Source organism: Somniosus microcephalus, chromosome 21 (assembly GCF_052327205.1).
Source record: "Somniosus microcephalus isolate GS21.2 chromosome 21, FLI_Smic_1.0, whole genome shotgun sequence".
Taxonomy (NCBI): Eukaryota; Metazoa; Chordata; class Chondrichthyes; order Squaliformes; family Somniosidae; genus Somniosus; species Somniosus microcephalus.
Genome location: NC_141007.1, coordinates 69,935,999 through 69,961,910, shown reverse-complemented (window position 1 = coordinate 69,961,910; position 25,912 = coordinate 69,935,999). Strand labels below are relative to the sequence as shown.

At 44.4% G+C, this 25,912-nt stretch overlaps 1 protein-coding gene across 1 annotated transcript in view; it reads right to left on the bottom strand.

Annotated features, from left to right (window-relative positions):
• Nucleotides 1-25,912, bottom strand: part of pecam1a (platelet and endothelial cell adhesion molecule 1a) — an 87,609-nt gene that overhangs the window by 3,559 nt on the left and 58,138 nt on the right. Inside the window, exons 9-15 of the mRNA XM_085963878.1 lie at nucleotides 23,865-23,960; nucleotides 23,732-23,753; nucleotides 22,336-22,373; nucleotides 17,714-17,755; nucleotides 15,757-15,819; nucleotides 9,162-9,221; nucleotides 911-939 (exon numbers count right to left, since the gene is read on the bottom strand). Of these exons, the coding sequence (XP_085820004.1) occupies nucleotides 911-939; nucleotides 9,162-9,221; nucleotides 15,757-15,819; nucleotides 17,714-17,755; nucleotides 22,336-22,373; nucleotides 23,732-23,753; nucleotides 23,865-23,960 (350 nt within the window). The remainder of the gene's footprint in view (nucleotides 1-910; nucleotides 940-9,161; nucleotides 9,222-15,756; nucleotides 15,820-17,713; nucleotides 17,756-22,335; nucleotides 22,374-23,731; nucleotides 23,754-23,864; nucleotides 23,961-25,912) is intronic.

Genomic DNA, 25,912 nt, shown 5'->3' with positions numbered 1-25,912 from the left:
TCTTAAATCCAAAGCATATTATTTCACATTTTCTACATTGAATTGCATCTGCCACCAGTTTGCCCATTGCTAACCTTTTTTCTGGCAGGCTTTCATAGTCCTCATAACAATTTACCATTGCAACAAATTTAGTGTCATCGGCAAATTTCAGTATTGTTCTCTGAATTCCTAAGTCCACACTAGTTATGTATGTAGTAAGAGCAGGCCCAACACTGGACCCTGTGGAGTGCTGGCTATTGACTGCATCTTTCCAATCTGAGGAACTTCCTTTTTACGCCTAGCATTTGCTTTCTGCTGTCCAACCATTTTACTATCCATGTGACCACATTCCCCTTAATTCCATGTGCCATTAACTTTACCATAGGTCCCTTGTGTGCTACTTTATCATACTTAAGATCAATATAAATCTCACCCCCTGTATTTTTAAATTGTCAAAGAATTGTATAACTTTGCATTTATTGTAGTCAATGTTGCTTTATAAGCAAATGCAGCAGCCAATTTGCATACAGAAAAGTCTAAAAGATCTGAAACAACTTAAAATTAAACTGTGAGGACACTGGTTCAAAATAGCAAAATGCAATTTACAACCAATGTCTGGAAATTCTTCACACAAAGATTGAGCAACATGTGAAATGGACTTGGTAAGGTAATGGATCACAAACCCTGATATCCTTTAAGAAACAGTTGGATGCTGGGTTGGAATGGTAGGTTCTTTCTGGATGGATCAACTAAGATGGTACAAATGGCATTCATCTGTATCTATCTGATTTTATAAGCCTAGAAATTGTGATCCTCAAATTATATAAACTGTGAATTTTAAGTAGAACAGAATGTGTTAAGTACTTGTACAGTAATATTACATACAGTAATTTTACATACAGTAATTTATCAGCTATAAAGTTTTACTTACGGAGCTGGAATTGACGTCCGCGTTGGCAGCTGCAAGAACACAATTGAATTAACATAATTAAGTGGAAGTTAATTATGATTGATACAAATTAAATCTTGAACGCCTATTATGCTTTACCTTTCTGTATTCATCGCTCTGCTTTTGGACCACTGTCCCTGCCTTGGTGTTTTTCTATTTGTCTTGCAGTTTTTCTCTCTATATTGCTGTCACACAAATTCCCTTGCTACAGTGTCCATTTGTTGCAGCTCTCCTACTTACTCTATTTCATGGCCTCTTGGTTTAGGGGAAAGGAAGCTTGAAACCAGAGTGAGCAGGAAGTGTAACAGATGTGAGGCTCAAACTGGAAGAAGCATGAAAGTGAACTATTTCTGCAGTTCTCTCTGTTTGGGGACTACGGAAACATTACCGATACTAAGTCGGTGGCACAGCAGAGTATCTTATCAAGGTAGATCATAACTGAGAAGTTTAAGGGTTGTACTTTTCTGTTGCCTTCAAAGTTATTTTAGATGTTTGGCATCTCTAGTTCTGGGTTTCCTGATTCTGTTTGCAACTCTCTCGATCGATGCGTGCTAGCAATCTTATCATGCCTTATCACTTCCTCAGGATGTTCCGAAGCACTTCACATACGTCACATTACTCTTTTTTTTAAATGTGGGCTTTGCTGTACTTTTTGTTTACTTTTTAAAACTTTTTTGTCAGAAAAAAATAATTAACTTAATCATTGAGCAGGAGTGGCAATTTTAAGCGGGTTTGCTCAGCGTCAGGACCAGCAAGCCAACTGATTGCTAGAGCACAGAACCTGGAAAAATAAAAATAAAACGGAAAAGCAGCAGGATCCACATTTGGGAAATCAGCTGATCTGCCTGTCCTGATGTTGAGTGAACCCATGTGCCTGCTTGAAATCTGTGCTCCCAGTGTGCAGTAGTGTCCCATTTTTCCCATAATTTAGTGGCAGGCCTGGTACTGAGGCTGGGAGGGAGGCTAGAGGTTCCAAGCCCTGAGGGAGAGCGAAGGGAGGGCCTTGAGGGAGGTTCAGCTCCATAACAGAAAGGGAGCTGTAGGAGTGATACTCAGGAGCTAGGCTGAGATGGGGAAGTGTGGTAAGATGGTGGCTGAAACTGGCATTGAGATCAGGGAACATGGGTCTGTTATGGTGTCTGAAAGGGGGAATCTTAAAATGCCAAAATATGATGGTGTGGCGGAGCCACCAAGAGACACTGGGCAATCAGTAATCATTCCTTTAACTACCATGTAGTGCAGCTGTGGACTGCACCTTTAAACTGTATGTAGTTTCTTGTATTTTCGCGTCATGACGTCGATCACGTGACCCCCAGTTGGCGCGGAGAGCGTGATGACGTCATGACGTCAGTTTCCAGTATTTAGTAGCAGTCTTAGAGAGGCTGTGGTCCTGCACAGACCTGCTTACATCTGCTCCTGTAGTTTTACCAGTTAAGTTGTTTGTTTATTAAACTTGGTTATTTTGTTTCTCTGAGTCGAACTTCATTATTTGGATAGGAACTTCCGTTCCTACATTGGTGACCCCGATCTCGTTGGACAACTTTCGTCGAGATACTTATAATGAACACGAACGCCGTTGCCCTTAAATTGCTGCAGTTCTGGGAACAGCAACCAGCAGCATGGTTTTTCCAGGCAGAAGCCCAGTTTGCACTCCGGGACATTACAGCGGATTCGACCCGTTATTATTACGTGGTTTCCACTCTCGACAGTGCCACGGCCTCGCGGGTTGTCAGCCTCCTGGGCAATCCACCGGCAGAGGGCAAGTATGAAGCTCTAAAAAATCGTTTACTACAGGTGTTTGGTTTAAATAAGTCGGAGCGTGCATGCAGGCTTATTGCTATGTCCGGTCTTGGGGACTCAAAACCATCGGAATTGATGAGCCAAATGCTCACGCTTTTGGGTTCGGAGCCCCAATATTTTTTGTTTCGAGAACTCTTCCTCTGCCAGCTACCTGAGCCAGTTCAGGCAGCCTTGGCCAGTTCTACGATTACGGACTGTGCCGAGCTTGCTGCAGAGGCAGACAAGACTTTTACGGTCACACAGCAGAGTTGTGCAGCCACGAGGCGTCTTTCCCCTATGCGAGCAAAGTCCAGCCCTCCTCCAGCAGGCTGGTGTGTGTAGCACGCCCGTTTTGGCGCCAAGGCTCGACGCTGCCGTCCTCCCTGCAGTTTTGTTGAAAAAAAATCTCCAGCAGGCTCACAAACTTCGATGAGGATGACAGGGTCTGACAAACACACCCAGTTCACCATGGCAGTCGGTTCAGCGGGAAAACTCCTCTACATTACTGATTCCAGGACAGGGCGACGATTCTTGTGTGATACTGGTTCTCAGTGCAGTATATTGCCAGTTTCAAAGCTAGATCTACAATCCGGCGGTCACGGCCCTTCCCTCGAGGCAGCCAATGGTGCGGCCATTCGCACGTTCGGTAAACGGACAGTTAATTTAACTCTTGGAGGTCAACGTTTTGTGTGGGAGTTTATAACGGCTAAAGTATCACAGGCCATCCTGGGGGCTGATTTTTTCTGTGCCTATGGTTTTCTGGTCGATGTCCAACATTGTCGACTCATTAATGCGTCTACTTTCCACGCGGTGCCTTGTCACCGCAGTACCGCTGTCTCCTGGTCGGTTGCCTGTGCAGTTCCATCGCAGGAAGGGTTTAGGCGCCTACTCGGCGAGTTCCCAGGGCTCACCAGGCCTACATTCTCGGCAGCAGTCGCAAGGCACGGTGTGGTGCATTACATCACCACGACGGGATCGCCTGTTTACGCTCGGGCACGAAGATTGGAACCCGGAAAGCTTGTAGCCGCAAAGGCAGAGTTTCAGACCATGGAGCGCCTTGGGATTGTCCGACGCTCCGATAGTCCTTGGTCTTCCCCACTACACATTGTACCTAAACCAGGTGGCGGATGGAGGCCTTGCGGGGATTACAGACGCCTTAACGAAGCCACTATGCCGGATAGGTATCCAATACCGTATATACAAGATTTTTCGGCTCATTTGGCTGGCAACTCAATATTTTCCAAAGTAGATCTCATCCGTGGATATCACCAAGTTCCTGTGCACCCTCAAGACGTCCCCAAAACGGCGGTCATCACACCGTTTGGCCTTTTTGAGTTCCTCCGCATGCCGTTTGGATTGAAAAATGCAGCTCAGGCCTTTCAGCGACTTATGGACTCTGTGTTCATTTACTTGGATGACATTTTCATTGCTAGTAAGGATAAGGAGGAGCATATGGCTCATTTACGTACACTCTTTGCCCGTCTCAGCCAACATGGCCTCATCATAAATCTAGCCAAATGCCAGTTTGGGTTAACCAGCATTGACTTTCTGGGGCATAGGATCACCTCAGAAGGTGCCGTCCCACTGGCCACCAAGGTAGAGGCAGTTACGGCATTCCCGCGGCCTCATATACTCAAATCTCTTCAGGAGTTCCTGGGGATGGTAAATTTTTATCATCGTTTTGTCCCCAAGGCAGCCCAATTGATGCAGCCGCTGTACGAAGCACTCAAAGGGAAGTCAGGTAAAGATGTTATCATTTGGACACCACAGATGGACCAGGCGTTCCTGGACACCAAGGCGGCATTGGCAGATGCAACTATGCTTGCACACCCACTCCCGGGCGCGACCATCCCCCTTACTACCGATGCCTCCGATTACGCCATCGGGGCGGTTCAGGAACAATGGGTTGACGGGACTTGGCAGCCATTGGCCTTTTTTAGCCGCCAACTGCACAAGAATGAGCGAAAATATAGCACTTTTGATAGGGAGTTGCTGGCCTTGTTTTTGGCCATCCGGCATTTTCGTTTTCTCCTAGAAGGGCGCCCGTTCACTGTATTTGTGGACCATAAACCGCTCACTTTTGCAATGGCCAAAACGGCGGAGCCGTGGTCAGCCCGGCAACAGCGCCACCTTACATTTATATCTGAATTTACGACGGATTTACGACGTGTCTGGCAAAGATAATCTTGTGGCTGATTGCCTTTCGCGTGCCCCAGTCCAGGCAATTCACCTGGGAATCGATTTCGTTGGGTTGGCGGAAGAACAGCTGGCAGATCCCGAAGTTCAGGCGTATCGGACCATGCCTTCTAGCTTGCAGGTAGCCGATGTTATGTTCCAATCAGCAGGAACCACGCTCTTGTGTGACACATCCATGGGAGTGCCCCGGCCCATTGTGCCAGTCGAATGGCGTAAGAAGATTTTTCAGGTTATACATGGCTTATCACACCCGGGGATGCGAGCTTCACAACAACTTATGTCCCGCAAATTTGTTTGGAAGGGAATGCATTTAGACGTTCGGGACTGGACAAACAATTGCGTGGACTGTCAAAAATCAAAGGTCCATCGTCATGTTAAGGCTCCAGTGGCCATCTTCCCGGTGCCTGAACGCCGGTTCGATCATGTACACGTGGACTTAGTGGGTCCCCTCCCCACTTCGAGGGGTTTCGTGCATCTCCTGACAATAGTGGACCGTACTACCAGGTGGCCAGAGGCGATTCCCTTGGTTGCTACTACTACAGCGGACATATCCAGGGCGTTTATTTTGTCGTGGGTGGCCCGGTTTGGGGTGCCATCTGATATCTCCTCTGACCGAGCTCCACAATTCACGTCAGAGTTGTGGAACGCAGTTGCACAGGGCTTGGGTACCAAGCTGCACCGTACCACCGCTTACCATCCGCAAGCAAATGGTTTATGTGAGAGGTTTCATCGGTCTCTAAAGGCGTCCCTCCGTGCCAGCTTGCGTGGTCCCAACTGGGTGGATAGACTCCCTTGGGTGATGCTAGGCCTCCGTACAGCCCCCAAGGATGACCTCCAGGCTTCATCGGCTGAGTTAGTCTACGGTCAAGCACTTCGAGTACCAGGGGATTTCCTCCCTCCACATACAGAACCGTGGTCGCCTGCTCAGCAGCTCCTTCAGCATCACGAGGTGGCAAAGAATTTCCTGCCTATTCCAACCTCGCATCACAACCTACAGAGGCCTCATGTTCCGGCAGAACTTATGAGTTCCGATTACGTTTTTATTCGGCAGGATGCTCATATAGATACACTCAGACCACCTTATGCTGGACCGTTTCGTGTCATCGCAGCGGGAGAGAAATATTTCACGGTCGAAGTGGGAGGTAAGTCCGATACCATTTCCATCGACCGACTTAAACCAGCCCATCTGGATCGGAGTGAACCAGTTGTTGCTGCTCAGCCACCTCGCCGTGGACGACCACCGTTGGCTGCTAGACCAGTTATGCAACAGTCTACCATTAAATTGCCTGCTTCAGCCTCATCCTTGTCTACACCTTCTGCTACTGTTTCCTCCACCCCAGATGTACCGCTTCAGACACAGCCAAGCATTGGCTCGTCTTCCAACGTTCCATCGTCTGAAGTTCGTAGTCGTTCGGGCAGAATTATTAAACCTCCTGTTCGTTTGACGCTGTCTGTTAAAGAGAATTCTGGGGGGGCGCCTGTGGCGGAGCCACCAAGAGACACTGGGCAATCAGTAATCATTCCTTTAACTACCATGTAGTGCAGCTGTGGACTGCACCTTTAAACTGTATGTAGTTTCTTGTATTTTCACGTGATGACGTCATGACGCCGATCACGTGACCTCCAGTTGGCGCGGAGAGCGTCATGACGTCAGTTTCCAGTATTTAGTAGCAGTCTTAGAGAGGCTGTGGTCCTGCACAGACCTGCTTACATCTGCTCCTGTAGTTTTACCAGTTAAGTTGTTTGTTTATTAAACTTGGTTATTTTGTTTCTCTGCGTCGAACTTCATTATTCGGATAGGAACTTCCGTTCCTACAATGGGTTGTTTTCATTAAATATGATTTCTGACTGTGGTTGATTTTGTGATATTTCTGGTTTGTTTGCAAAAAAGAAAGTTTTTGGTAGAATATGTATGGTCAGAAAGATTTTTGTGCCATTGGTGAAATGTATTTGGTGAGTTGACCAAATCGGTAAGAATGAAAAGTCCAAAGTACTTCATAGGACCCGGATTAAAATGAATTAATGAGACTGCCACCTGTTTTGGGTGGGTGTGCCGATCACCTAAGTCGAGGCCAGTTTGAAAATCATGGCAAGTTTCTTTTTAACATTTTCGTCTGGTTACACCCCCCCCCCCCTCCCCCCATTCACGCTGAAAAAGCAGGCGGCAGTGAGGCGAAAATCGCCCCCATGATCTTTAGATTCAATTTAGTATGAATATCTCAATGTTAGATAACCTATAGAAACAGTATTACAGTTTATGAATTTCTAACAAATAAGTGGAACAACATTGGATGATTGAATGGTTGGGCTTACTGTACTAAGCAATGGTTAGTCGGTAAAGCTATAGCTTTGATGGAACGGCTTATGTTTATCTAGGTGTACCAAATGAACTATACTACTGTATGCTTAAAAATGAAATGGAAAACAACTGAAACTACTTGAGGTAGTTTTATAGTACAGGAAAAGTTCTGATATCCGGCACCGACGGGACCGGCGTGTTGCCGATCTATCAAAAGTGCCGGACATGCAAAGTCAATGTTGAAGCATACGGAGATGAAAATCTCCGTATTTGACAACAAACACTGTTGCTCAGCAACAGCTCGTAAACACTCGGCCCGTACCTTGAAGCGTCTCTGAAGCTGTTGCGAAGCTCCAAAGACGCTTTCCAGAGCCTGCCTGTTAACAGAATGCTAGGAGAAGAAAAAAAACTAACTAAAACGGCTGCTGATTTCTGCTGTTAGAGCAAAGTTTCCGGCCATACAACCTCCGGATAAACCAAAGTTTCCTGTACTTCAATAATTTTAGTGTAGTTATATAAACATTTCAGCATAACATGGATAGTTATATGTACATTTGTATAATTCCTACTTAATATAACAAAACTCAAAAATGAGCAGCTTTTAAAAAAAATAGATTTTACAGTGAAATTCAGCGAGGAAAAACAAAGGGTGATCTCGCTCCCAATACATCAGAAAACTGCAGCAGTTGTGAAAATAGCAAAACTAGTTCCATCTTACATAGAGTCATAGTCATAACGGCACAGAAGGAGGCCATTCAGCCCATCGAGTCCGTGCCGGCTCTCTAGAGCAATCCAGTCAGTCCCATTCCCCCGCTCTATCCCCGTAGCCCTACAAGTTTATTTCCCTCACGTGCCTATCCAGTCTCCCCTTGAAAACATTTGAGTGTGTCCGCTTCCACCACTTCTGTCGGCAGCGAGTTCCAGGTCCTCGCCATTCGCTGCGTAAAAAAGTTTTTCCTCACATCCCCCCTGTATCTCTTGCCCTGAACCTTAAATCTGTGTCTCCCTAGTCCTTGTACCATCAACTAGTGGGAACAGCCTTTCCCCATCTAGCCTATCCAAACCCGTCATAATCTTGTACACCTCTATCAAGTCATCCCTCAACCTCCTTTGCTCTAATGAAAACCAATCCAGCTTCTCCAACCTGTCCTTGTAGCTAAGATCCCCCATCCCTGGAACCATTCTGGTAAACCTCCTCTGCACCCTCTCAAGGGCCTGCACATCCTTCCTAAAGTGTGGTGACCAGAACTGGATGCAATACTCTAGTTGTGGTCTAACCAGCGCTTTATAAATGTTCAGCATAACTTCTCTACTTTTGTACTCAATACCTCTATTTATGAAGCCCAAGATTCCATATGCTTTGCTAACCACTCTCTCAATATGTCCTGCCACCTTCAGGGACCTATGCACATTAACTCCCAGGTCCCTCTGTCCCTGCACACTCTTTAAAACTGTGCCATTAAGTGTATATTGCCTCTCCCTGTTCCTTCTGCCAAAATGCACCACCTCACACTACTCTGTATTAAATTCCATCTGCTAGCCTTTCTATGTCCCGTTGCAGTCGATTGGTATCATCCGCACTGTTTGCCACCCGCCCCCCCCCCCCCCCAATGCAAGTTTGGTGTCATCGGCAAATTTAGAAATTCTACTCTGTATTCCAATATCCAGGTCATATATCAAAAGAAGCAGTGGCCCCAGCACAGAGCCTTGGGGAACACCACTGTCTACCATCCTCCAGTCTGAAAAACAGCCATTTACCACAACTCGCTGATTTCTATCCTTAAGCCAAATCCTTATCCAAGCTGCCACTGACCCACCTATTCCATGAGCCTCAATTTTGTTAACCAGCCTTCTATGTGGTACTTTGTCAAACACCTTCCTAAAATCCATGTAGACAACATCCATTGCATTCCCTTCGCATTTTACTTACTATGAGTAAAGTAAAAAAGGGCATATTACCGTTTCTTTTTGATGTCACATTGGTGTAGTCCCCTTCACAATCACTTTCAGAATCAGCTCCTGTAAATATATAATTTAGAATAAGAAGTGTTTATGCAAATTTCAGGCCTGTTCTAGCTATTCTCTTGGGTTCAGCATCACTGGTGTCTCCCGTAAGCGGATCCTGCACCCCTTACGATTACGAATTTGCCTTTACTCCCAATATTTAGTCATACGCTAGCATGACGTGGAGCTATACAATTGAAAGCCCTGAGCTATATGAAGTGGATACCATAATCTCACATGCGCTTCTATAATCTCCTAAAAGGTGCTTGGATTAGCACTTTAGTGAGATGAGGGCACATATTTTACTTCAAACACTTTATTTTACAGTTAGCAAGTGAATGTACAGAGGAACAATCATAGTAAATCTCACCTCACTTTGACCTAAGTTTGGTAAACCTCCACGTAATATAGAAAATAACAAATACGCCACCCAGTCCCCTTTAGCAGGCCGTCCCTTTCTCTGAATATGACTGGTTTTATCGGTTCACTCCCTGTCTCCCTTACCAATTCTCACACAACTGACTGGCTGACCATGTATTTATTTGTTCTTGTCTCCGAGATGGACAGGGAGCCAGCAGTTTGATCTCTGACTCCCTTCCTGACTGAGAGTTGGTCAGCTGGGCTGCTGAATTCAACCAGCTACCGCATTAACATCTTAGAATCTTGGATTTGACTTTGTCAAAACCATATTGTAGCTTAAATCAAGAATTCCCCCCAGGTTAAATAGACAAGGAACCCGAAATGTGACGAATAGGCTTGTACAAAGAGTGATTTTTGAATACTTTTTAAGGTTATCATTTAGCAGTTAAAGCACCACTTCTGTTCTATCATGTTTTTCTCTTGTTACAGTAACTGACTAAAAACAGAAGCCCAAATTTCTGTTGGTCTCCTGCCAACTCCAGCAAGAGACAGACAGAACCTACTGGAAAACAGGAGGGTCTCTGCCATTTCTGGGATTTTCAGGCCTGCCTTGTAAGAATGGAACTTTACTAGGCAAATGTTATTGAAGGATGGACCCAGAGTTGGGGACTGCCTATAATAGGAATTCCCATTTCTCTGGCTCATTCAGGATGTGGTTTAGTACTGGAGGTCACTATGCTCAGTGAGATGAAGCATAATGGCCACCAGATGGGCATAAGTAGGCCCACTAGGGGAGGGGGTCCAGGCCAGGCAAGCAGCCTTGACCCCCCCAAGGAATGGTAATGTTCTTTTCAATTTATTGATTGGCCCTTTACGTCTTAATGCGAGGAGCATTAGTAATAAGGTGGATGAATTGGCTGCGCAAATAGAGGTAAACGAATATGATTTCGTTGGGATTACGGAAACGTGGCTCAAGGATGGCCAAGACTGGGAACTCAACATTCGATATTCAGGAAAGATAGGCAAAAAGGAAAGGGAGGAGGGGTAGCATTACTGGTTAAAGAAGGGATTAACACAATTGTATTGAAGGATATTAGCTCTGATGATGTGGAATCTGTATGGGTAGAATTGAGAAATACTAAGGGGAAAAAAACATTAGTGGGAGTGGTATATAGACCTCCAAACAGTAAGGCAGAGGTTGGGGATGGCATTAAAAGGGAAATTAAAGAAGCGTGCAATAAGGGCACAGCAGTCATCATGGGTGACTTTAATCTACATATAGATTGGGCTAACCAAATTAGTAACAATACTGTGGAGGAATTCCTGGAGTGTTTACGGGATGGTTTCCTGGACCAATATGTCGAGGAACCAACCAGAGATCAGGCCATCTTAGACTGGGTATTATGTAATGAGAAAGGATTAATTAGCAATCTTGTTGTACAAGGCCCTTTGGGTCGGAGCGATCATAATATGATTGAATTCTTCATTAAGATGGAGAATGAAGTAGTTGACTAGGGTCCTCAATTTAAATAAAGGAAATTATGATGGTCTGAGGAGCGAGTTGGGTAGGATTGATTGGGGAATGGCACTCAAAGGGTTGACGGTGGATAGGCAATGGCAAACATTCAAAGACCGAATGGATGAACTACAGAAGTTGTTCATCCTAGTTTGGCATAAAAATAAAACAAAAAAGGTGACTCAACCGTGGCTAACGAGGGAAATTAGGGATAGCATAAGATCCAAGGAGAGGACATACAAATTGGCCAGAAAAAGCAATAATCCTGAGGATTGGGAGCAGTTTAGGATTCAACAAAGGAGGACAAAGGGATTAATTAAGAAAGGGAAAATAGAATATGAGAGTAAGCTCGCAGGGAACATAAAAACTGACTGTAAAAGCTTTTATAGATATGTGAAGAGAAAAAGATTGGTGAAGTCAAGCGTAGGTCCCTTGCAGTCAGAATCGGGGGAATTTATAATGGGGAACAAAGAAATGGCAGACCGACTAAATTCATACTTTGGTTCTGTCTTCACAAAGGAGGACACAAATAACCTCCCAGAGATGCTGGGGAACATAGGGTCTGATGAAAGGGTGGAACTGAAAGAAATCAGTATTTGTAGGGAAATGGTGTTAGGAAAATTGATGGGACTGAAGGCCGATAAATCCCCAGGGCCTGATAATCTACATCCCAGGGTACTTGAGGAAGTGGCCCTAGAAATAGTAGATGCATTGCTGGTCATCTTCCAGAACTCAATAGACTCTGGAACAGTACCCATGGATTGGAGGGTAGCTAATGTTACCCCACTATTCAAAAAAGGTGGCAGAGAAAAAGCGGGGAATTATAGACCGGTATGCCTGACATTGGTAGTGGGGAAAATGCTAGAGTCCATTATAAAAGATGTAATAGCAGAGTACTTGGAAAGTAGTGACAGGATCGGACAAAGTCAACATGGATTTACAAAAGGTAAATTTTGCTTGACTAATCTACTGGAATTTTTTGAGGATGTAACTGGTAAAATAGATACGGGAGAACCAGTGGATGTTGTGTATTTGGACTTTCAGAAGGCTTTCGATAAGGTCCCGCATAAGAGATTAGCGTGCAAAATTAAGGCACATGGGATTGGGGGCAAGTTATTGACTTGGATAGAGAACTGGTTGGCGGACAGAAAGCAAAGAGTTGGAATAAACGGGTCGTTTTCCGAGTGGCAGGCAGTGACTAGTGGGGTACCGCAAGGATCGGTCCTAGGACCCCAGCTGTTCACAATATATATTAATGATCTGGACGAGGGAATTGGATGTAATATCTCCAAATTTGCAGATGACACAAAGCTGGGTGGGAGGGTATGCTGTGAGGAGGATGTCCTGAAACTCCAGTGCGATTTGGACAGGTTAGGTGATTGGGCAGAAACATGGCAAATGCACTAAAATGTGGATAAATGTGAGGTTATCCACTTTGGTGGCAAAAACAGGAAGGCAGATTATTATTTGAATGGCAATAGATTGGGAGAAGGGGAAGTGCAAAGAGACCTGGGTGTTCTTGTGCACCAGTCGCTGAAGGTAAGCATGCAGGTGCAGCAGGCAGTTAAGAAGGCAAATGGTATGTTGGCCTTCGTAGCAAGAGGGTTCGAGTACAGGAACAAGGATGTCTTGCTACAGTTGTACAGGGCCTTGGTGAGACCGCACCTTGAGTATTGTGTGCAGTTTTCGTCGCCTTATCTGAGGAAGGACATTCTTGCCATGGAAGGAGTGCAGCGAAGATTCACCAGGCTGATACCTGGGATGGCAGGAATGACGTATGAGGAGAGATTGTGTCGATTGGGCTTATACTCACTGGAGTTTAGAAGATTGAGAGGGGATCTCATCGAAACCTATAAAATTCTGTCAGGCCTGGACAGACTAGATGCTGGAAGGATGTTCCCGATGGTCGGGGAGCCCTGAACCAGGGGTCATAGTCTAAGGATAAGGGGTAGGACATTTAGGACTGAAATGAGGAGGAATTTCTTCACCCAGAGAGTGGTGAACCTGTGGAATTCTCTGCCACAGAGGGCGGTGGAGGCCAGTTCATTAAATATATTCAAGAAAGAGTTGGATATATTTCTTAAGGCTAAAGGGATCAAGGGATAAGGGGAGAAGGCAGGGACAGGGTACTGAATTTGGATGATCAGCCATGATCTCATTGAATGGCGGAGCAGGCTCGAAGGGCCGAATGGCCTACTCCTGCTCCTATCTTCTATGTTTCTATGTGGGGGGGGGGGGGGGGGAGAGCGGGGGAAAGAGAGGGAAACGGATCTTGGGCCTGGGAACCTCCTCATGGCAGGCAGAACATAAGAAATAGGAGCAGGAGTAGGCCATTCGGCCCTTCGAGTTTGGGGAGAGAGCGGGAATATGGTATTGAGATAGAGGATCAGCCATGATCATATTGAATGGCGGAGCAGGCTCGAAGGGCCAAATGGCCTACTCCTGTTCCTATTTTCCTATGTTTCTATGCGCCTGCTCCGCCATTCAATAAGATCATGGCTGATCTTCTACCTCAACTCCACGTTCCTGCACTATCCCCAGGTGCCGGTTCTTCTGGCTACAGAGGCATGTGGACTTTGAAGTTGTTCTCGCAGTGACATGCGTGGCTACCTGCCCTGTTCAAGTTAGGTACCCACCAAATGACCCTGCAAATTCTGGTGGGGTCGGCTCTGGCAGGCGTGATCCCAGCATTACTGCTGGTATTGTGGCTCTCAGACTTTTAGGGCCAGATTGTGGAAGAGCCAGTATTGGAAACAATAGTGTTAGACCATACCAGCCCAGTAACTCAAGAGGTAGAACATTGAATTTCCATTCAGCCTGGACTGATAACCCTTTTAAACAGTAGAGAGTTGCAATATTTCAGTTAGAAATTGGGTCATATGTTGGTACAGTGCAATGGAGCTCTGCATGCTATGCCACAGAGTGATAAGACATGGGTTTATGCATGAGATTTCCTAAGGGGTCATCCTTGGCTCAGTGGTAGCGCTCACGCATGAGTCAGAAGGGCATGGGAGCAAGCCCCACTTCAGAGACTTGCGCACATAATCCAGTCTGACACCTGTGCAGTACTGAGGAATGCTACAATGCCAGAGCTGCCGTCTTTCGGATGAGATGTTTAACTGAGACCCTGTCTGCCCTCTTGGATGGGCGTAATAGATTCTATGGCATTATTCGAAGAGGAGCATGGGAATTCTCCTGGTGTCCTGGTCAACATTTATCCCTCAACCAACACCTAAAATAGATGATCTGGTAATTTATTTCATTGCTGTTTGTGGGACCTTGCTTGCACAAAGTGGCTGCCGTGTTTCCTAAATTACAACATTGACTACACTTTTAAAGTACTTAATTAGCTGTAAATTGCTTTGAGGTGTCCTTAGGTCGTGAAAGGCGCTATCTAAATGCAAGTTCTTTCTTTACACAGTTCTATTCTCCTCCATGTTCTTGCACATAACCTGGCACTCAGCTATTGAGTACCATTTATAGCGGGCTGGGAGCATCACGCCTGGTGGCTAGTCTCCTGATAAAGATACATAGAGGTTTTCATGCATTACATACTAATGCGCTTTTAATGGGCAGTCCTGCTAGTGTAGTATAACTCTGTTCCTGCAGTTATCAATATTTGAAGAAGCTAATTACACAAGACTGTGTTAACCACAACCATGACCAGATGTAAACTCTTCTGTAATTATAAGGAAGTGCTGTTTATACTCTGCTATTTTCATAGCAAGCTTTTTTTTTAGTTCCGCTAACACTTTTTGGTTGTTATATTTTCTCTTTTTGTGCAATTTCTTCATAAGTAAACTATTTAAAATTTGCGCTACACAGAAACAACTCCTGTACTGATGATTTAGGTCAGTTGTCTCACAGTGAATGAAAATACTCCGGCTCGGGGGCAATGGACTGTGTTGTGCATGGTGAAGAACAGTGGTTTGTGTCTAGTAGAAATTTAAGTGTGAATAATCACTGATTATGAAACAGTATTAACTAATTAATAAAAACCCCAAAATTGCATTGGTTCCATAACCCTGAATTTTGTCTGAGACCTCCATTTGGGCAGAATTTTGGGCTGTGCATCATTAGCATATGCCTGACCGTTAATGTATTGACCCCGGGGGTGAAATTCAGCTTGGGGGCGGGGGGGGGGTGGTGGGCTGCAGTACAGGAGCTAGCGGATTGCCTGCCTGTTATACAACCTGCCCGATTTTCCTTTCTATTGACTTCTGGTGAGAGAATCCAGAGCAAAGGTGTGTAATCTTAAAATTAGGTGTGAAATCAGGAAGCACAGGCTTTACACACAAAGGTAGTGGAAAACTGGAACACTTTTTGAATGTTTAAATAATTTTTTAAAAATTATTTTAATATTTATTTAAACCCTTACGCTGGTAAAAGACGGCCCTAACCTGCTTTTACCAGGCATAAGAGTTTCATGGGCATTCGCTGGGCAGTAGTTGGGCAAATAGCCCAACTCTCTGCCAGCGAATGTCCATTTCCTGTGCAATCAGATCTGTCAAACTGAAACTTGACAGATCGCAAGTTCCGGGTTTTCGCCACGCGCAACACATGTGGAAGCCCGGAACTTGTGGTCCTAGGTCCTGTAAAATCCGGGCCAATATGTTTGCAAATTAAATAAGAAACAATGGAGACAAACACTTGACAGTAATGATATGATATTACCATTTCCTTTTGAAGCCATGATGTTAATGTAGTCCCCCTCACGATCCCTGTCTGAATCAGCTCCTGCAAATATATAACCTGCTATAAGAAATATGTTGGTACAAAGAGAGCTTTTTGACTGCTTTGTAATGTGATAATTTAGCAGTTAAAGCACTCTGCTAAATCATCATGCTTTTATTTTAGTTTAGTGACTGACTAACAACAAGAATGTGCAAGAGGCAATACTGGAAATAACCGTGTCAGACCATACCAACCCAGTAACCACAGAGGTGAAATTTTGATCCTTGGATCCTTGACTGATGTTTGAACTTGGAGGTATCCAATCGGTGTGTACCATGGCTGGAGCATTTTGTTAATGCAGAATACAGCCAGTGTGGATATTCTTTTGTGTGGCAGGTCTGGAGCAATGATGCTAGAAGGCTCTGGACAAGTCTGTTTCTCACACCATCCCAGATATGGCAATTTTATTTTTTCTCCCAAAATGGCGCCTCCTACCTGTGTATTAGTCTATACATCAGGCATATCAGGAATAGGTAAATTGTGCTCAATTGATTTGGAAGGTGGATACAAACTAGAACACTGGGGCTCAAACCTATGAAGCAGGTAATCAGCTAATTCTTGCCTTGCTGAATCAAAGCGGCAATGTCATTATGAGCAAAATATTTGGCAAAGACAAATTGGAGGATAGTCGCCTTGAGCTGTTCTAGCACACCTCGTAGCAGCTGGCTGTTGAGTAGCACTGACAGAGTTTTGGAGCAATACAGCTGCAGGGCTAGTGTATTGATAAAGATACAAAGAATGTTCCATGCATTCCACATGCAGTCCTGCTTGTATACAACAGCTCTCATTTTAATGTAAATGTCTTATTATGCAAAATGAAGAAAACGTTCCCTAAAAAGTAAAATAAATGAAATCTGTGAGCGTGTTGGGTGTTGATAATGACCATTTTTTTGCCTCATTGTATAGCCCATCTTGAAAGTTTAACATTGAATTGGTGACAAATGTACCCTCTAGCAACAACATCATCTACAAGAGTATCAGGTACGCATTTTCCTGATGTTCAGTTTTCCTGTCATGCTTTAATCCCTCCCCCCCCCCACCAAAAAAAAAATCGTGAGTAACATACATCAAAGAAGAAATAGTAAAGAACAATGGGCATGTAACAAGAAGTTAAATATTTTCTGTTGCCTAAAAATTGTGGCACCAAACTAGTGTCCCATAGTTTTCTTTTTCACTAATGAAATTATTGAACAATATTTTTTCCTCACATACTAGTAGTTATATTGAAAAGACATCCATTTAAAAAAAAAAGTGAATTCTATGTTGAAGATCTCAAACGAATATCTGATGAGAGGAACTGAAAACTTCAGGGACAAGTATTGATACATTTGATTAGCAGCTTTGTAGAGCAATATGTCTGCAGTTTTCTTGAGGCTATACAAATATTGCCCCTAGAATGCAACTGGTTGCGATTGAATAACATACACTGTAATGCGTTTAAAAAAAATTAAAAAAAATTACTCTAGGGATGTGGGGCAACACTGGCAACGCAATATTTATTGTCTGTCCACAGTTGATCTAAGGACATTAAGATGAACTTGTTGGGTTTTTATGACAATCCAGACGATTTCATGGTTATTTTTCTGGTGATTTTAATGGTGGGTTATGAACTCGTGACCTCTGGGTCGTTAATCTAGTACCATAACCACTAGGCTACTATACCCGTTGGTTTATTGTGCTACATTTTTTCTTTGCTTGCATAGGTCAGTAAGCTATTTTTCATTCCCTTCTCTGAAATTTAAACTGTACTTGTACACCTCCATTATGAAATTAAATAAATTGAGAGTCCATCAGAGTGTAAATTGTATACTGTTTGAAATTAGAGGACTTTGCGTAGAGCTGACTTTCCTCATGCCATAATTTCTAAAGCTCTTACAACTGTAAATGTAATTATTACCTTCCTGTTGTATCAGTGTGCTTGAATCTGTTTGGTTGAGTCCTGCAAACATAGAATTTCAGTTAATATGATTAAAGGAACATTGAAACCCAGATTCACAATAATTCAAGCACAATGCCAAATACTATCTTTTTAAAAAAACATTTCCCCTCTGAATGCAGGCGATTCCACAAGGACATTGAGAGGTTAGTGAAGTAGGGAGATAGGTGGCAGATGTAGTTCAATGCAGCGAAATGTGATGATATTGATTTTGGAATTAAGAGCCTTGAAGGAAGTATTTCCTGAATGGGAAGATCAGCAGAATTGAGGAACAGAGAAATCTAGAGGTTCAGGCACATAGATCTTTAAAGGTGGAGGTACAGGTAGAAAAAACTATAAAAGCAAGTGGGATGCTGTGTTTTATATATGGGACATTGAATATAAATGCAAAGAAGTGATGTTGAATTTTCGAGTCATTGGTTCGGCCACAGTTTGGAGTATGGCATACAGTTTTGGACACCCCAATTATAGGAGTGACATTAGGTCCAAAAGGCACAGCACAGTTCACAAGAATTATACCAAGAATGAAGAAATGGACAGAAAATTGGAGCTTTTTTCACTGGAATAGAGGTTAATGGGGATCAAATCGAGGCTTTCAATCTATAATGACTGCATTGCTGGAGGGTGGCATCAGCCCTCTGCTGATGTGACCATTTTTATTGCTTCATTCATTCATCCAAGGATGAAAACAAAGTTCCGTTCACGTTATCACACTGCGTGTTCATAGCTTGCTCAAGCAATAACTTGTATTTATATAGCACTTTTACATAAAAAACTGCCCCAAAGTGTTTCACCGAAAACTGGTGTCAAGCCAAAAGGGAGATGTGATGTAAGGCTAGTTTGAAGAGTTGAGTTTTATAGTGTGTCTGAAAAGAGAGGGAGGTGGAGGAGTTTAGGGAGGAATTCCAGAGCTTGGGGCCACGTCTATATATTCTCCTTTGCGCACATCTTGTATGACCAACATGCTGTAAAATGAATAGTTCTATATCATAGAATAGGAAGCTGCAGGGTTCTGTCACAATTTTCCACACTGATTTCCTTGCCGAATTACGCTCAAGTGTGCGCCAGTTCACAGGGCATACTGGATGGGAAAATTGGCCAGAGAGCTGTGATGCCGCGTCTCTTCATTTCAACTTAGCACATATTCTGCTGGGCCTGGGGACGAAAACAGAAAATGTTCAGAGGACTCGCACACCTTTTTCTGGCCTATACACTGTTGCGGTGGTAGACCATCATTATACCTATAGTTATCGCAACAATCCTCCTCAATCCCCTTCTCCCAGTGGCTGAAGAGCTCCTCCCAGAGTCGCAATATGGATTCCGCCCACTAAGGGGCACAATGGACATGATCTTCACCGCGCATCAATTATAAGAGAAATGCAGGGAACAGCACCAATCGCTGTACATGGCCTTCTTTGACCTCACAAAGGCCTTCGACACTGTCAACCGTGAGGGATTATGGAGTGTCCTCAAATTCGGCTGCCCTCAAAAGTTTGTCACCATCCTCCGCCTGCTTCACGGCAACATGCAAGCCGTGATCCTGACCAACGGTTCCGCCACAGTAAGCTCCCTGCTGGAGTGGAGCTAATTTACAGAACAAACGGGAAACTGTTCAACCTCCATCGCCTCTAGTCCAGATCCAAGGTCATCCCATCCTCTGTCATCGAATTACAGTATGCAGACGACGCTTACATCTGCGCTCATTCAGAGGTCGAACTCCAAACCATTGTCAACATCTTCAATGAAGCGTTCGAGAGCTTAGGCCTTACACTAAACATCCGTAAGACAAAGGTCCTCTACCAACCTGCCCCCGCCACACAGTACTGCGCCCCCGATTATCAAAATCCACGACGAGGCCTTGGACAACGTGGACCACTTTCCATACCTCGGGAGCCTACTGTCAACAAGGGCAGATGTCGATGACGAAGTCCAACACTGCCTTCAGTGTGCCAATGCAGCCTTTGGTCGCCTGAGGAAGAGAGTGTTTGAAGACCAGGACCTCAAAGCCGGCACCAAGCTCATGGTCTACAGAGCAGTAGTGATACCCGCCCTCCTGTATGCCTCAGAGACATGGGCCATGTACAGCAGGCACCTCAATGCACTGGAGAGGTACCACCAACGCTGCCTCCGCAAGATCCTGCAACTCCATTGGCAGGATAGGTGCACCAACGTCCGTAATCTCGTTCAGGCCAACATCCCCAGCATTGAAGCTTTGACCACGCTCGATCAGCTCCAATGGACGGGTCACATCGTCCACATGCCCAATATGAGACTCCCAAAACAAGCGCTCTACTCGGAACTCCGACATGGCAAGAGAACGCCAGGTAGGCAGGGGAAACGCTTCAAGGACACCCTCAAAGCCTCCTTGAAAAAGTGCAACATCCTCACCGACACCTGGGAATCCCTGGCCCAAGTCCGCATAAAGTGGAGGAGAAGCATCCGGGAAGGCGCCGAACACCTCGAGTCTCTTTGCCGGGAGCAAGTGCAAGCAGCACAAGGAACGCACGTCAACCCAAGCACCCCACCCACCCGCCCCTTCAACCACCGTCTGCCCCACCTGTGACAGAGACTGTAGGTCCCGCATTGGACTCGTCAGCCACCTGAGAACTCATTTTTAATGTGGAAGCAAGTCATCCTCGGTTCCAAGGGACTGCCTAAGATGATGTAATGTGCTGGAGGATCAGCTCCAGGAAAAAGTTCATGTAAAGGGCATAAAAGGAAATTAAATGAACAGGTGTAAGGCCATTTTTGCCCTTTTTTTCTTAATTTTTGTTTTTTTCCCTGCAATCATCTAGGCTTTTGTGAGCTTTTCTGTAGTTCTGCAGCTTGTTTTATTACCACCAATGGTTTTTCCAGTGGGAATCCTCATATAGATGAGCTTTTTGGAGGAGGAAATGGAAGAGCAGTGGATGCCAGATAGATCAGGCTGTACCAGTGGCATTCTGTGCCCCACTTGCTGGCACCCTTACACCTGCATCTACAGAAGGGGATGCAGATACTTCAGTTTGGCAGAGAATTAGCATATGTGGAGGTTCTAGCTCTCGAGGTAGGTTGTGACAGCAGGCCTGACTCACAGGAATGCTGGATGGTTCTTTGGAATCGCCCCAGTCACAGTTGACCATGTTTTCAGTGATACTATATTAAAGAAGCCTAATTGGTTGTGCCAGCCAAGATGCCAACAACCATACCTGCAGGCACTGTTGTACGTATATGCCAATGACCAGGGGGAACTGTCCTCGTGCTAAAATGCAGCATAAGGTTGCCACAGCCAGTGACATTAGCAATCAGCTGCAGCTTCCAACCTGCTTCCACTGTCTTACTGGCATGCTGCAATGCTGGCCAATGGGGATGGTGCCCTGGAGTGGCCAACAGGGCTGCCCATTTGTAACTAACTCATGCAGTATCACCTCCACTTCTGTAACTATTAAAGAGCGGGTTGGTTTCTGGGTTGTTCTTACAGACACCTACCTACCCATTGAGTTTTGTATTCCTTTATTTTTGATTTTCATTTCAGTGCTTTCTCCTCTCCTGCCTTGGTAAGGCCTGCCAATTGGTTGAAATGCATTTTGAGCCTTTCCAAAAGATGTCAGAATTTTTTTGCTTTCTTTTTTTCTGCCACTTCTCTTCAGTTGTCTGCAACTCTTTAAATTTCACCAAATGCAATTTTCCACTCCAACTACTACTGTGCCCTGTACAGTCCCAAATCTGTACCTGGAGCTGTGAATAAGAATGCAATGACCTGCAAAAATTCAGCAATTTAATGCATCAGCAGTCTGAAATTTGCACCAATTTTTAACCATTTACTAATGATTTAGGGTAGGGCATGAAAATCAGACCCCGTGAGTTGGATTTTTTCCTCACCCTTCAGCCCGGAAATGATTTGCGCTGCAAATTGCTGGAACTGTGAGCTGATAACGGCGCAGCGAGGTCAACAGTGCATCTGGGACCATGGAGAATGACAGGACCAACAGTCTATCTCCTTAACCAGTGAGATTTAAGGACAGAAGAACAAATGAGAAGGAAATAGGGTGAGTTAGAGTCAAATCAGAAACAAAAATAGAAACAAGGAGTGGAAAGAAAGATTGGATTAAGAGAGAGAAAAAGAGACAGAAAGGAAAAGTAAGAAAAAAAATTAAAATATTTAAAACTTTAAAAATCTCTAGGCATTATTTACTATCTAGTGAGACTCCACAGTTTCAATTATTCCCTTTCTGAGCCTCCAAGGCTGAGTGGCACTGCAGAAACATAAATCTTGTCATTAACAGGGTCCTTACATCGTTAAATACCAGCCCTAACTTTCTGCAGTGAGTTTAATTTGATTTAACATCACAAATGCAGCAATTTCTTTAACTGCACGGGGAGGTTGACGGCGAGGTCTGGTTGTTTGCGAGGCTAATGGCGGAGCGGCGCAAATTGTCCAGCAGTTTGTGACTATTTGCAATTCATGGCGTATCTCTTCCACGCCAGAAATTGCCAATATAACACAACCTGCATTTATATTAGCACCTTTCACATAGAAGAAGCTCCACGGCACTCTATTAATTTCTTATTACAGTGTAACATGAACAAGAAAGTAGGATTACCTTGATGTTGCAAGGGCCCTCTCTGATGTGTTTTATAGCTGCAATTAAATTTAAAAAATGAAAGATAACAGCCGATATTTGTTAAACTGCTTGTAAATTCACTGACATTCAAGAAAATCCATAATTCTTATTAAAAATGAAATACTATCTTTAGTTAATATGTGCAAACCTAAAAAAATAGAATTGAATCAACTTATTAAACTAATATTGATCAAAGATAGACTACTCGCTCTATGCCTCCATTTTTTCTATGTAGATTATTTTGCTACTCTTGCTGTTAATGAACTGCTTTATTGATGATCATAGGTTTAGAGTGGATAGCTCTTTGTCGGCCGGCACGGACAAGATGGGCTGAATGGCCTCCTTCTGTGCTGTAAATTTCTATGATTCTATGAGTTGCATATCTGCTATTCCGCTTTCATTTTCTGTTGCACTCATGGCATCATTCATTGGAACACGTCACATGGAGTGAGGGAGCAGCACCACTTTTGCAATACAGGTAGACTATCCTTTATCCGGAAACCTTGGGACCAGCTGTGTTTCGGTTTTTGGAATTTTTCGGATTTCAGAAGGTTTTCATCTCCGTATCTGACAACAAACACTGTTGCTTAGCAACAGCTTGTAAACACTCGGGCCCTGCCTTGGAAGCGTCTCTGAAGCTGTTGCTAAGCTACAGAGACTCTTTCCACAGCCTGACTGTTTAAAAAAAAATGCTAGGGGAAGTAAAAAAAAATGCTAGGGGAAGAAAAAAAAACCTAACAAAACGGCTGCTGATTTCTGCCGTTAGATTGAGGTTTCCGGCTCCCCCGGCTCCGTATCTGAATTCCTTGACTTAGCGGAGGTCTGGGGCTTGACTGCTGCCACCAGTTGTGGGAAAGCCGGATATCAGCTGACTCCTACACTAAGCTGGCCCGCAAATCAGGTCAGGGGAGGGGGGGAAGAAAAGACTATCGGACGGGCCGCTGCAGCTATCGGACGGGCCGCTGTATTGTTGGGTTCACTCTCCCGGTACCTCCTTCACACTGCCCGGCTCGGCCTGCAATCTCCTACCCAGGAGGGAACTCTGTGACCCTCTGCCCTGCTCACGGGGAAAGGCAGAGCTCCCGGACCACTCCTGTCATGTTTGGCGCCACTCGGGTCATGTCGTGCGCACGACTTACGCTCCACGAAAAAACTTTCGATTTTGAGAGATTTTCGGTTTTTGGAAGTGCGGATTAAGGATAGTCTACCTGTACTGCAATAGCACAGATTCACTTTGCTTCTTTGAACAACATGTAGAATTGTGCTTGTGTATTACTCATTTTACTTTGTTATTCAAAAAAGCAAATAGACAAACAATTGTTTGAACAAGTAATTAGACAACAAGGTTCTGTATGACTGATTTAAGAAATCCTACCTTTCATTCTCTTGGTTTTTATCTGTTGATGGAAACAATTTTAAACAATAAAGATAAATATTAAACCACCCAGTGAGCAAAATACTTCAAATAATGATGAGCAATGAATGTAACCATACAAAGAGACACTCACCTTTATTTTTCTTGAACCAATATACAGTTGATATTGCTACCACTATTACCAGCACTAAAATTGTGAGAACTATTATATATATCCACCACGGAGTACCTGGAGGGAAAGAAAGATGTTTTATTTCACAAGCTTTTAATATCTATTGTTCTGCTACTTGTCACATTAATAAAAACATGTGTGCTTGTAGGAGGGTATAGATATGAAGAAAATATTGTTGGTTCTTCTCTCTGTTACGGCCCAACAGTTCCAGATATAATTATTTTACACAATTTCATATTACTTATTTGTTCTATTCATTACCAAATTAAGGTAAAGCCTTATATTTTCAAAAAAGTTGTATATTAGGTGGCAGCTGTAATGAGGACAGATGCCTCACCAAGTTGACCCTGGGAGCTGTTCAGAGAGCTAAGAGACTTGGAGCAATTGTGTTGGTGTGTTAGCAAGACAGATCATAATTTTGCCACAGCTGAATAAATGGTCCAACTACTGTGCTTCTGTAAGTACTAGCACAACCACTGCCCAAACAGTTAGGAAAGTCCCAACATTCATCTTGTCACTTTTTACATCAACAGCCCACTCCCCATCAATGTGTAAATCCAGGTCTCCAGCTCTGCCTAACTTTACTTTCCCGAGCTCTGATTATCTCCCTCTCCCGAGCTCTGATTATCTCCCTCTCCCGAGCTCTGATTATCTCCCTCTCCCGAGCTCTGATTATCTCCCTCTCCCGAGCTCTGATTATCTCCCTCTCCCGAGCTCTGATTATCTCCCTCTCCCGAGCTCTGATTATCTCCCTCTCCCGAGCTCTGATTATCTCCCTCTCCCGAGCTCTGATTATCTCCCTCTCCCGAGCTTTGATTATCTCCCTCTCCCGAGCTCTGATTATCTCCCTCTCCCGAGCTCTGATTATCTCCCTCTCCCGAGCTCTGATTATCTCCCTCTCCCGAGCTCTGATTATCTCCCTCTCCCGAGCTCTGATTATCTCCCTCTCCCGAGCTCTGATTATCTCCCTCTCCCGAGCTCTGATTATCTCCCTCTCCCGAGCTCTGATTATGACCCTGGCTCTGGTTTAAATTCTCACCCCTCAGATCTGATTAAACTCCCACTCTCTGTTAAGGTTAGGACAAGGGCAGCAGAGTTTTGGATGACCTCAAGTTTACAAAGGGTAGAACATGGGAGGCCAGCCAGCAGTGCGTTGGAATAGTCAAGTCTAGCGGTAACAAAGGCATGGATGAGGGTTTCAGCAGCAGATGAGCTGAGGCAGGGGCGGAGGTGGAAATAGACAGTCTTGGTGATGGTGCAGATATGTAGTCGGAAGCTATTCTCGGGGTCAAATATGACACCAAGGTTGTAACAGGAGATTGAACTCTGGTTGATTTTTGTTCTCTCTAGCTTGGTGACATTGAGGCCAATTGTAAAACCACCACCGCTGCCACCATTTAAGGTACCTCCAGGGACTTGAGCACATAAATTTAGGCTGGCAAGGGAGTGCTGCACTGGCAGAAGTGCCGTCTTTCAGATGAAACATTAAACCGAGGCCCCGTCTGCTCTCCCAGGTGGACGTAAAAGATCCCTTGGTACCATTTCAAAGAAGAGCAGGGGAGTTATCCCCGGTGTCCTGGCAAATATTTATCCCTCAATCGACATAACAAAAACAGATTATCTGCTCATTATCACCATTGCTGTTTGTGGGAGCTTGCTGTCCGCAAATTGGCTGCCACGTTTCCCACATTACAACAGTGACTACACTCCAAAAGTACTTCATTGACTGTAAAGCGCTTTGAGATGTCTGGTGGTTGTGAAAGGCGCAATATAAATATAAGTCTTTTTACCTAATTCAGTACTTACCAGGAATTGAACCTAGGACTTTCCTGATCCATAGACTCAGTACTACACTACTGTGATCTATTCACCTATATGACCAAGGGGATTCCCCACAGCTCCATTTCTGTATTTTCTTTTCAGTTCTTCAAGTTTAAGTGTATACACAATGATGAAGTTGCAGTTCGCAGGTTTATGAATTGGTACGCTAAATGTGAAGCTGTTTAAAT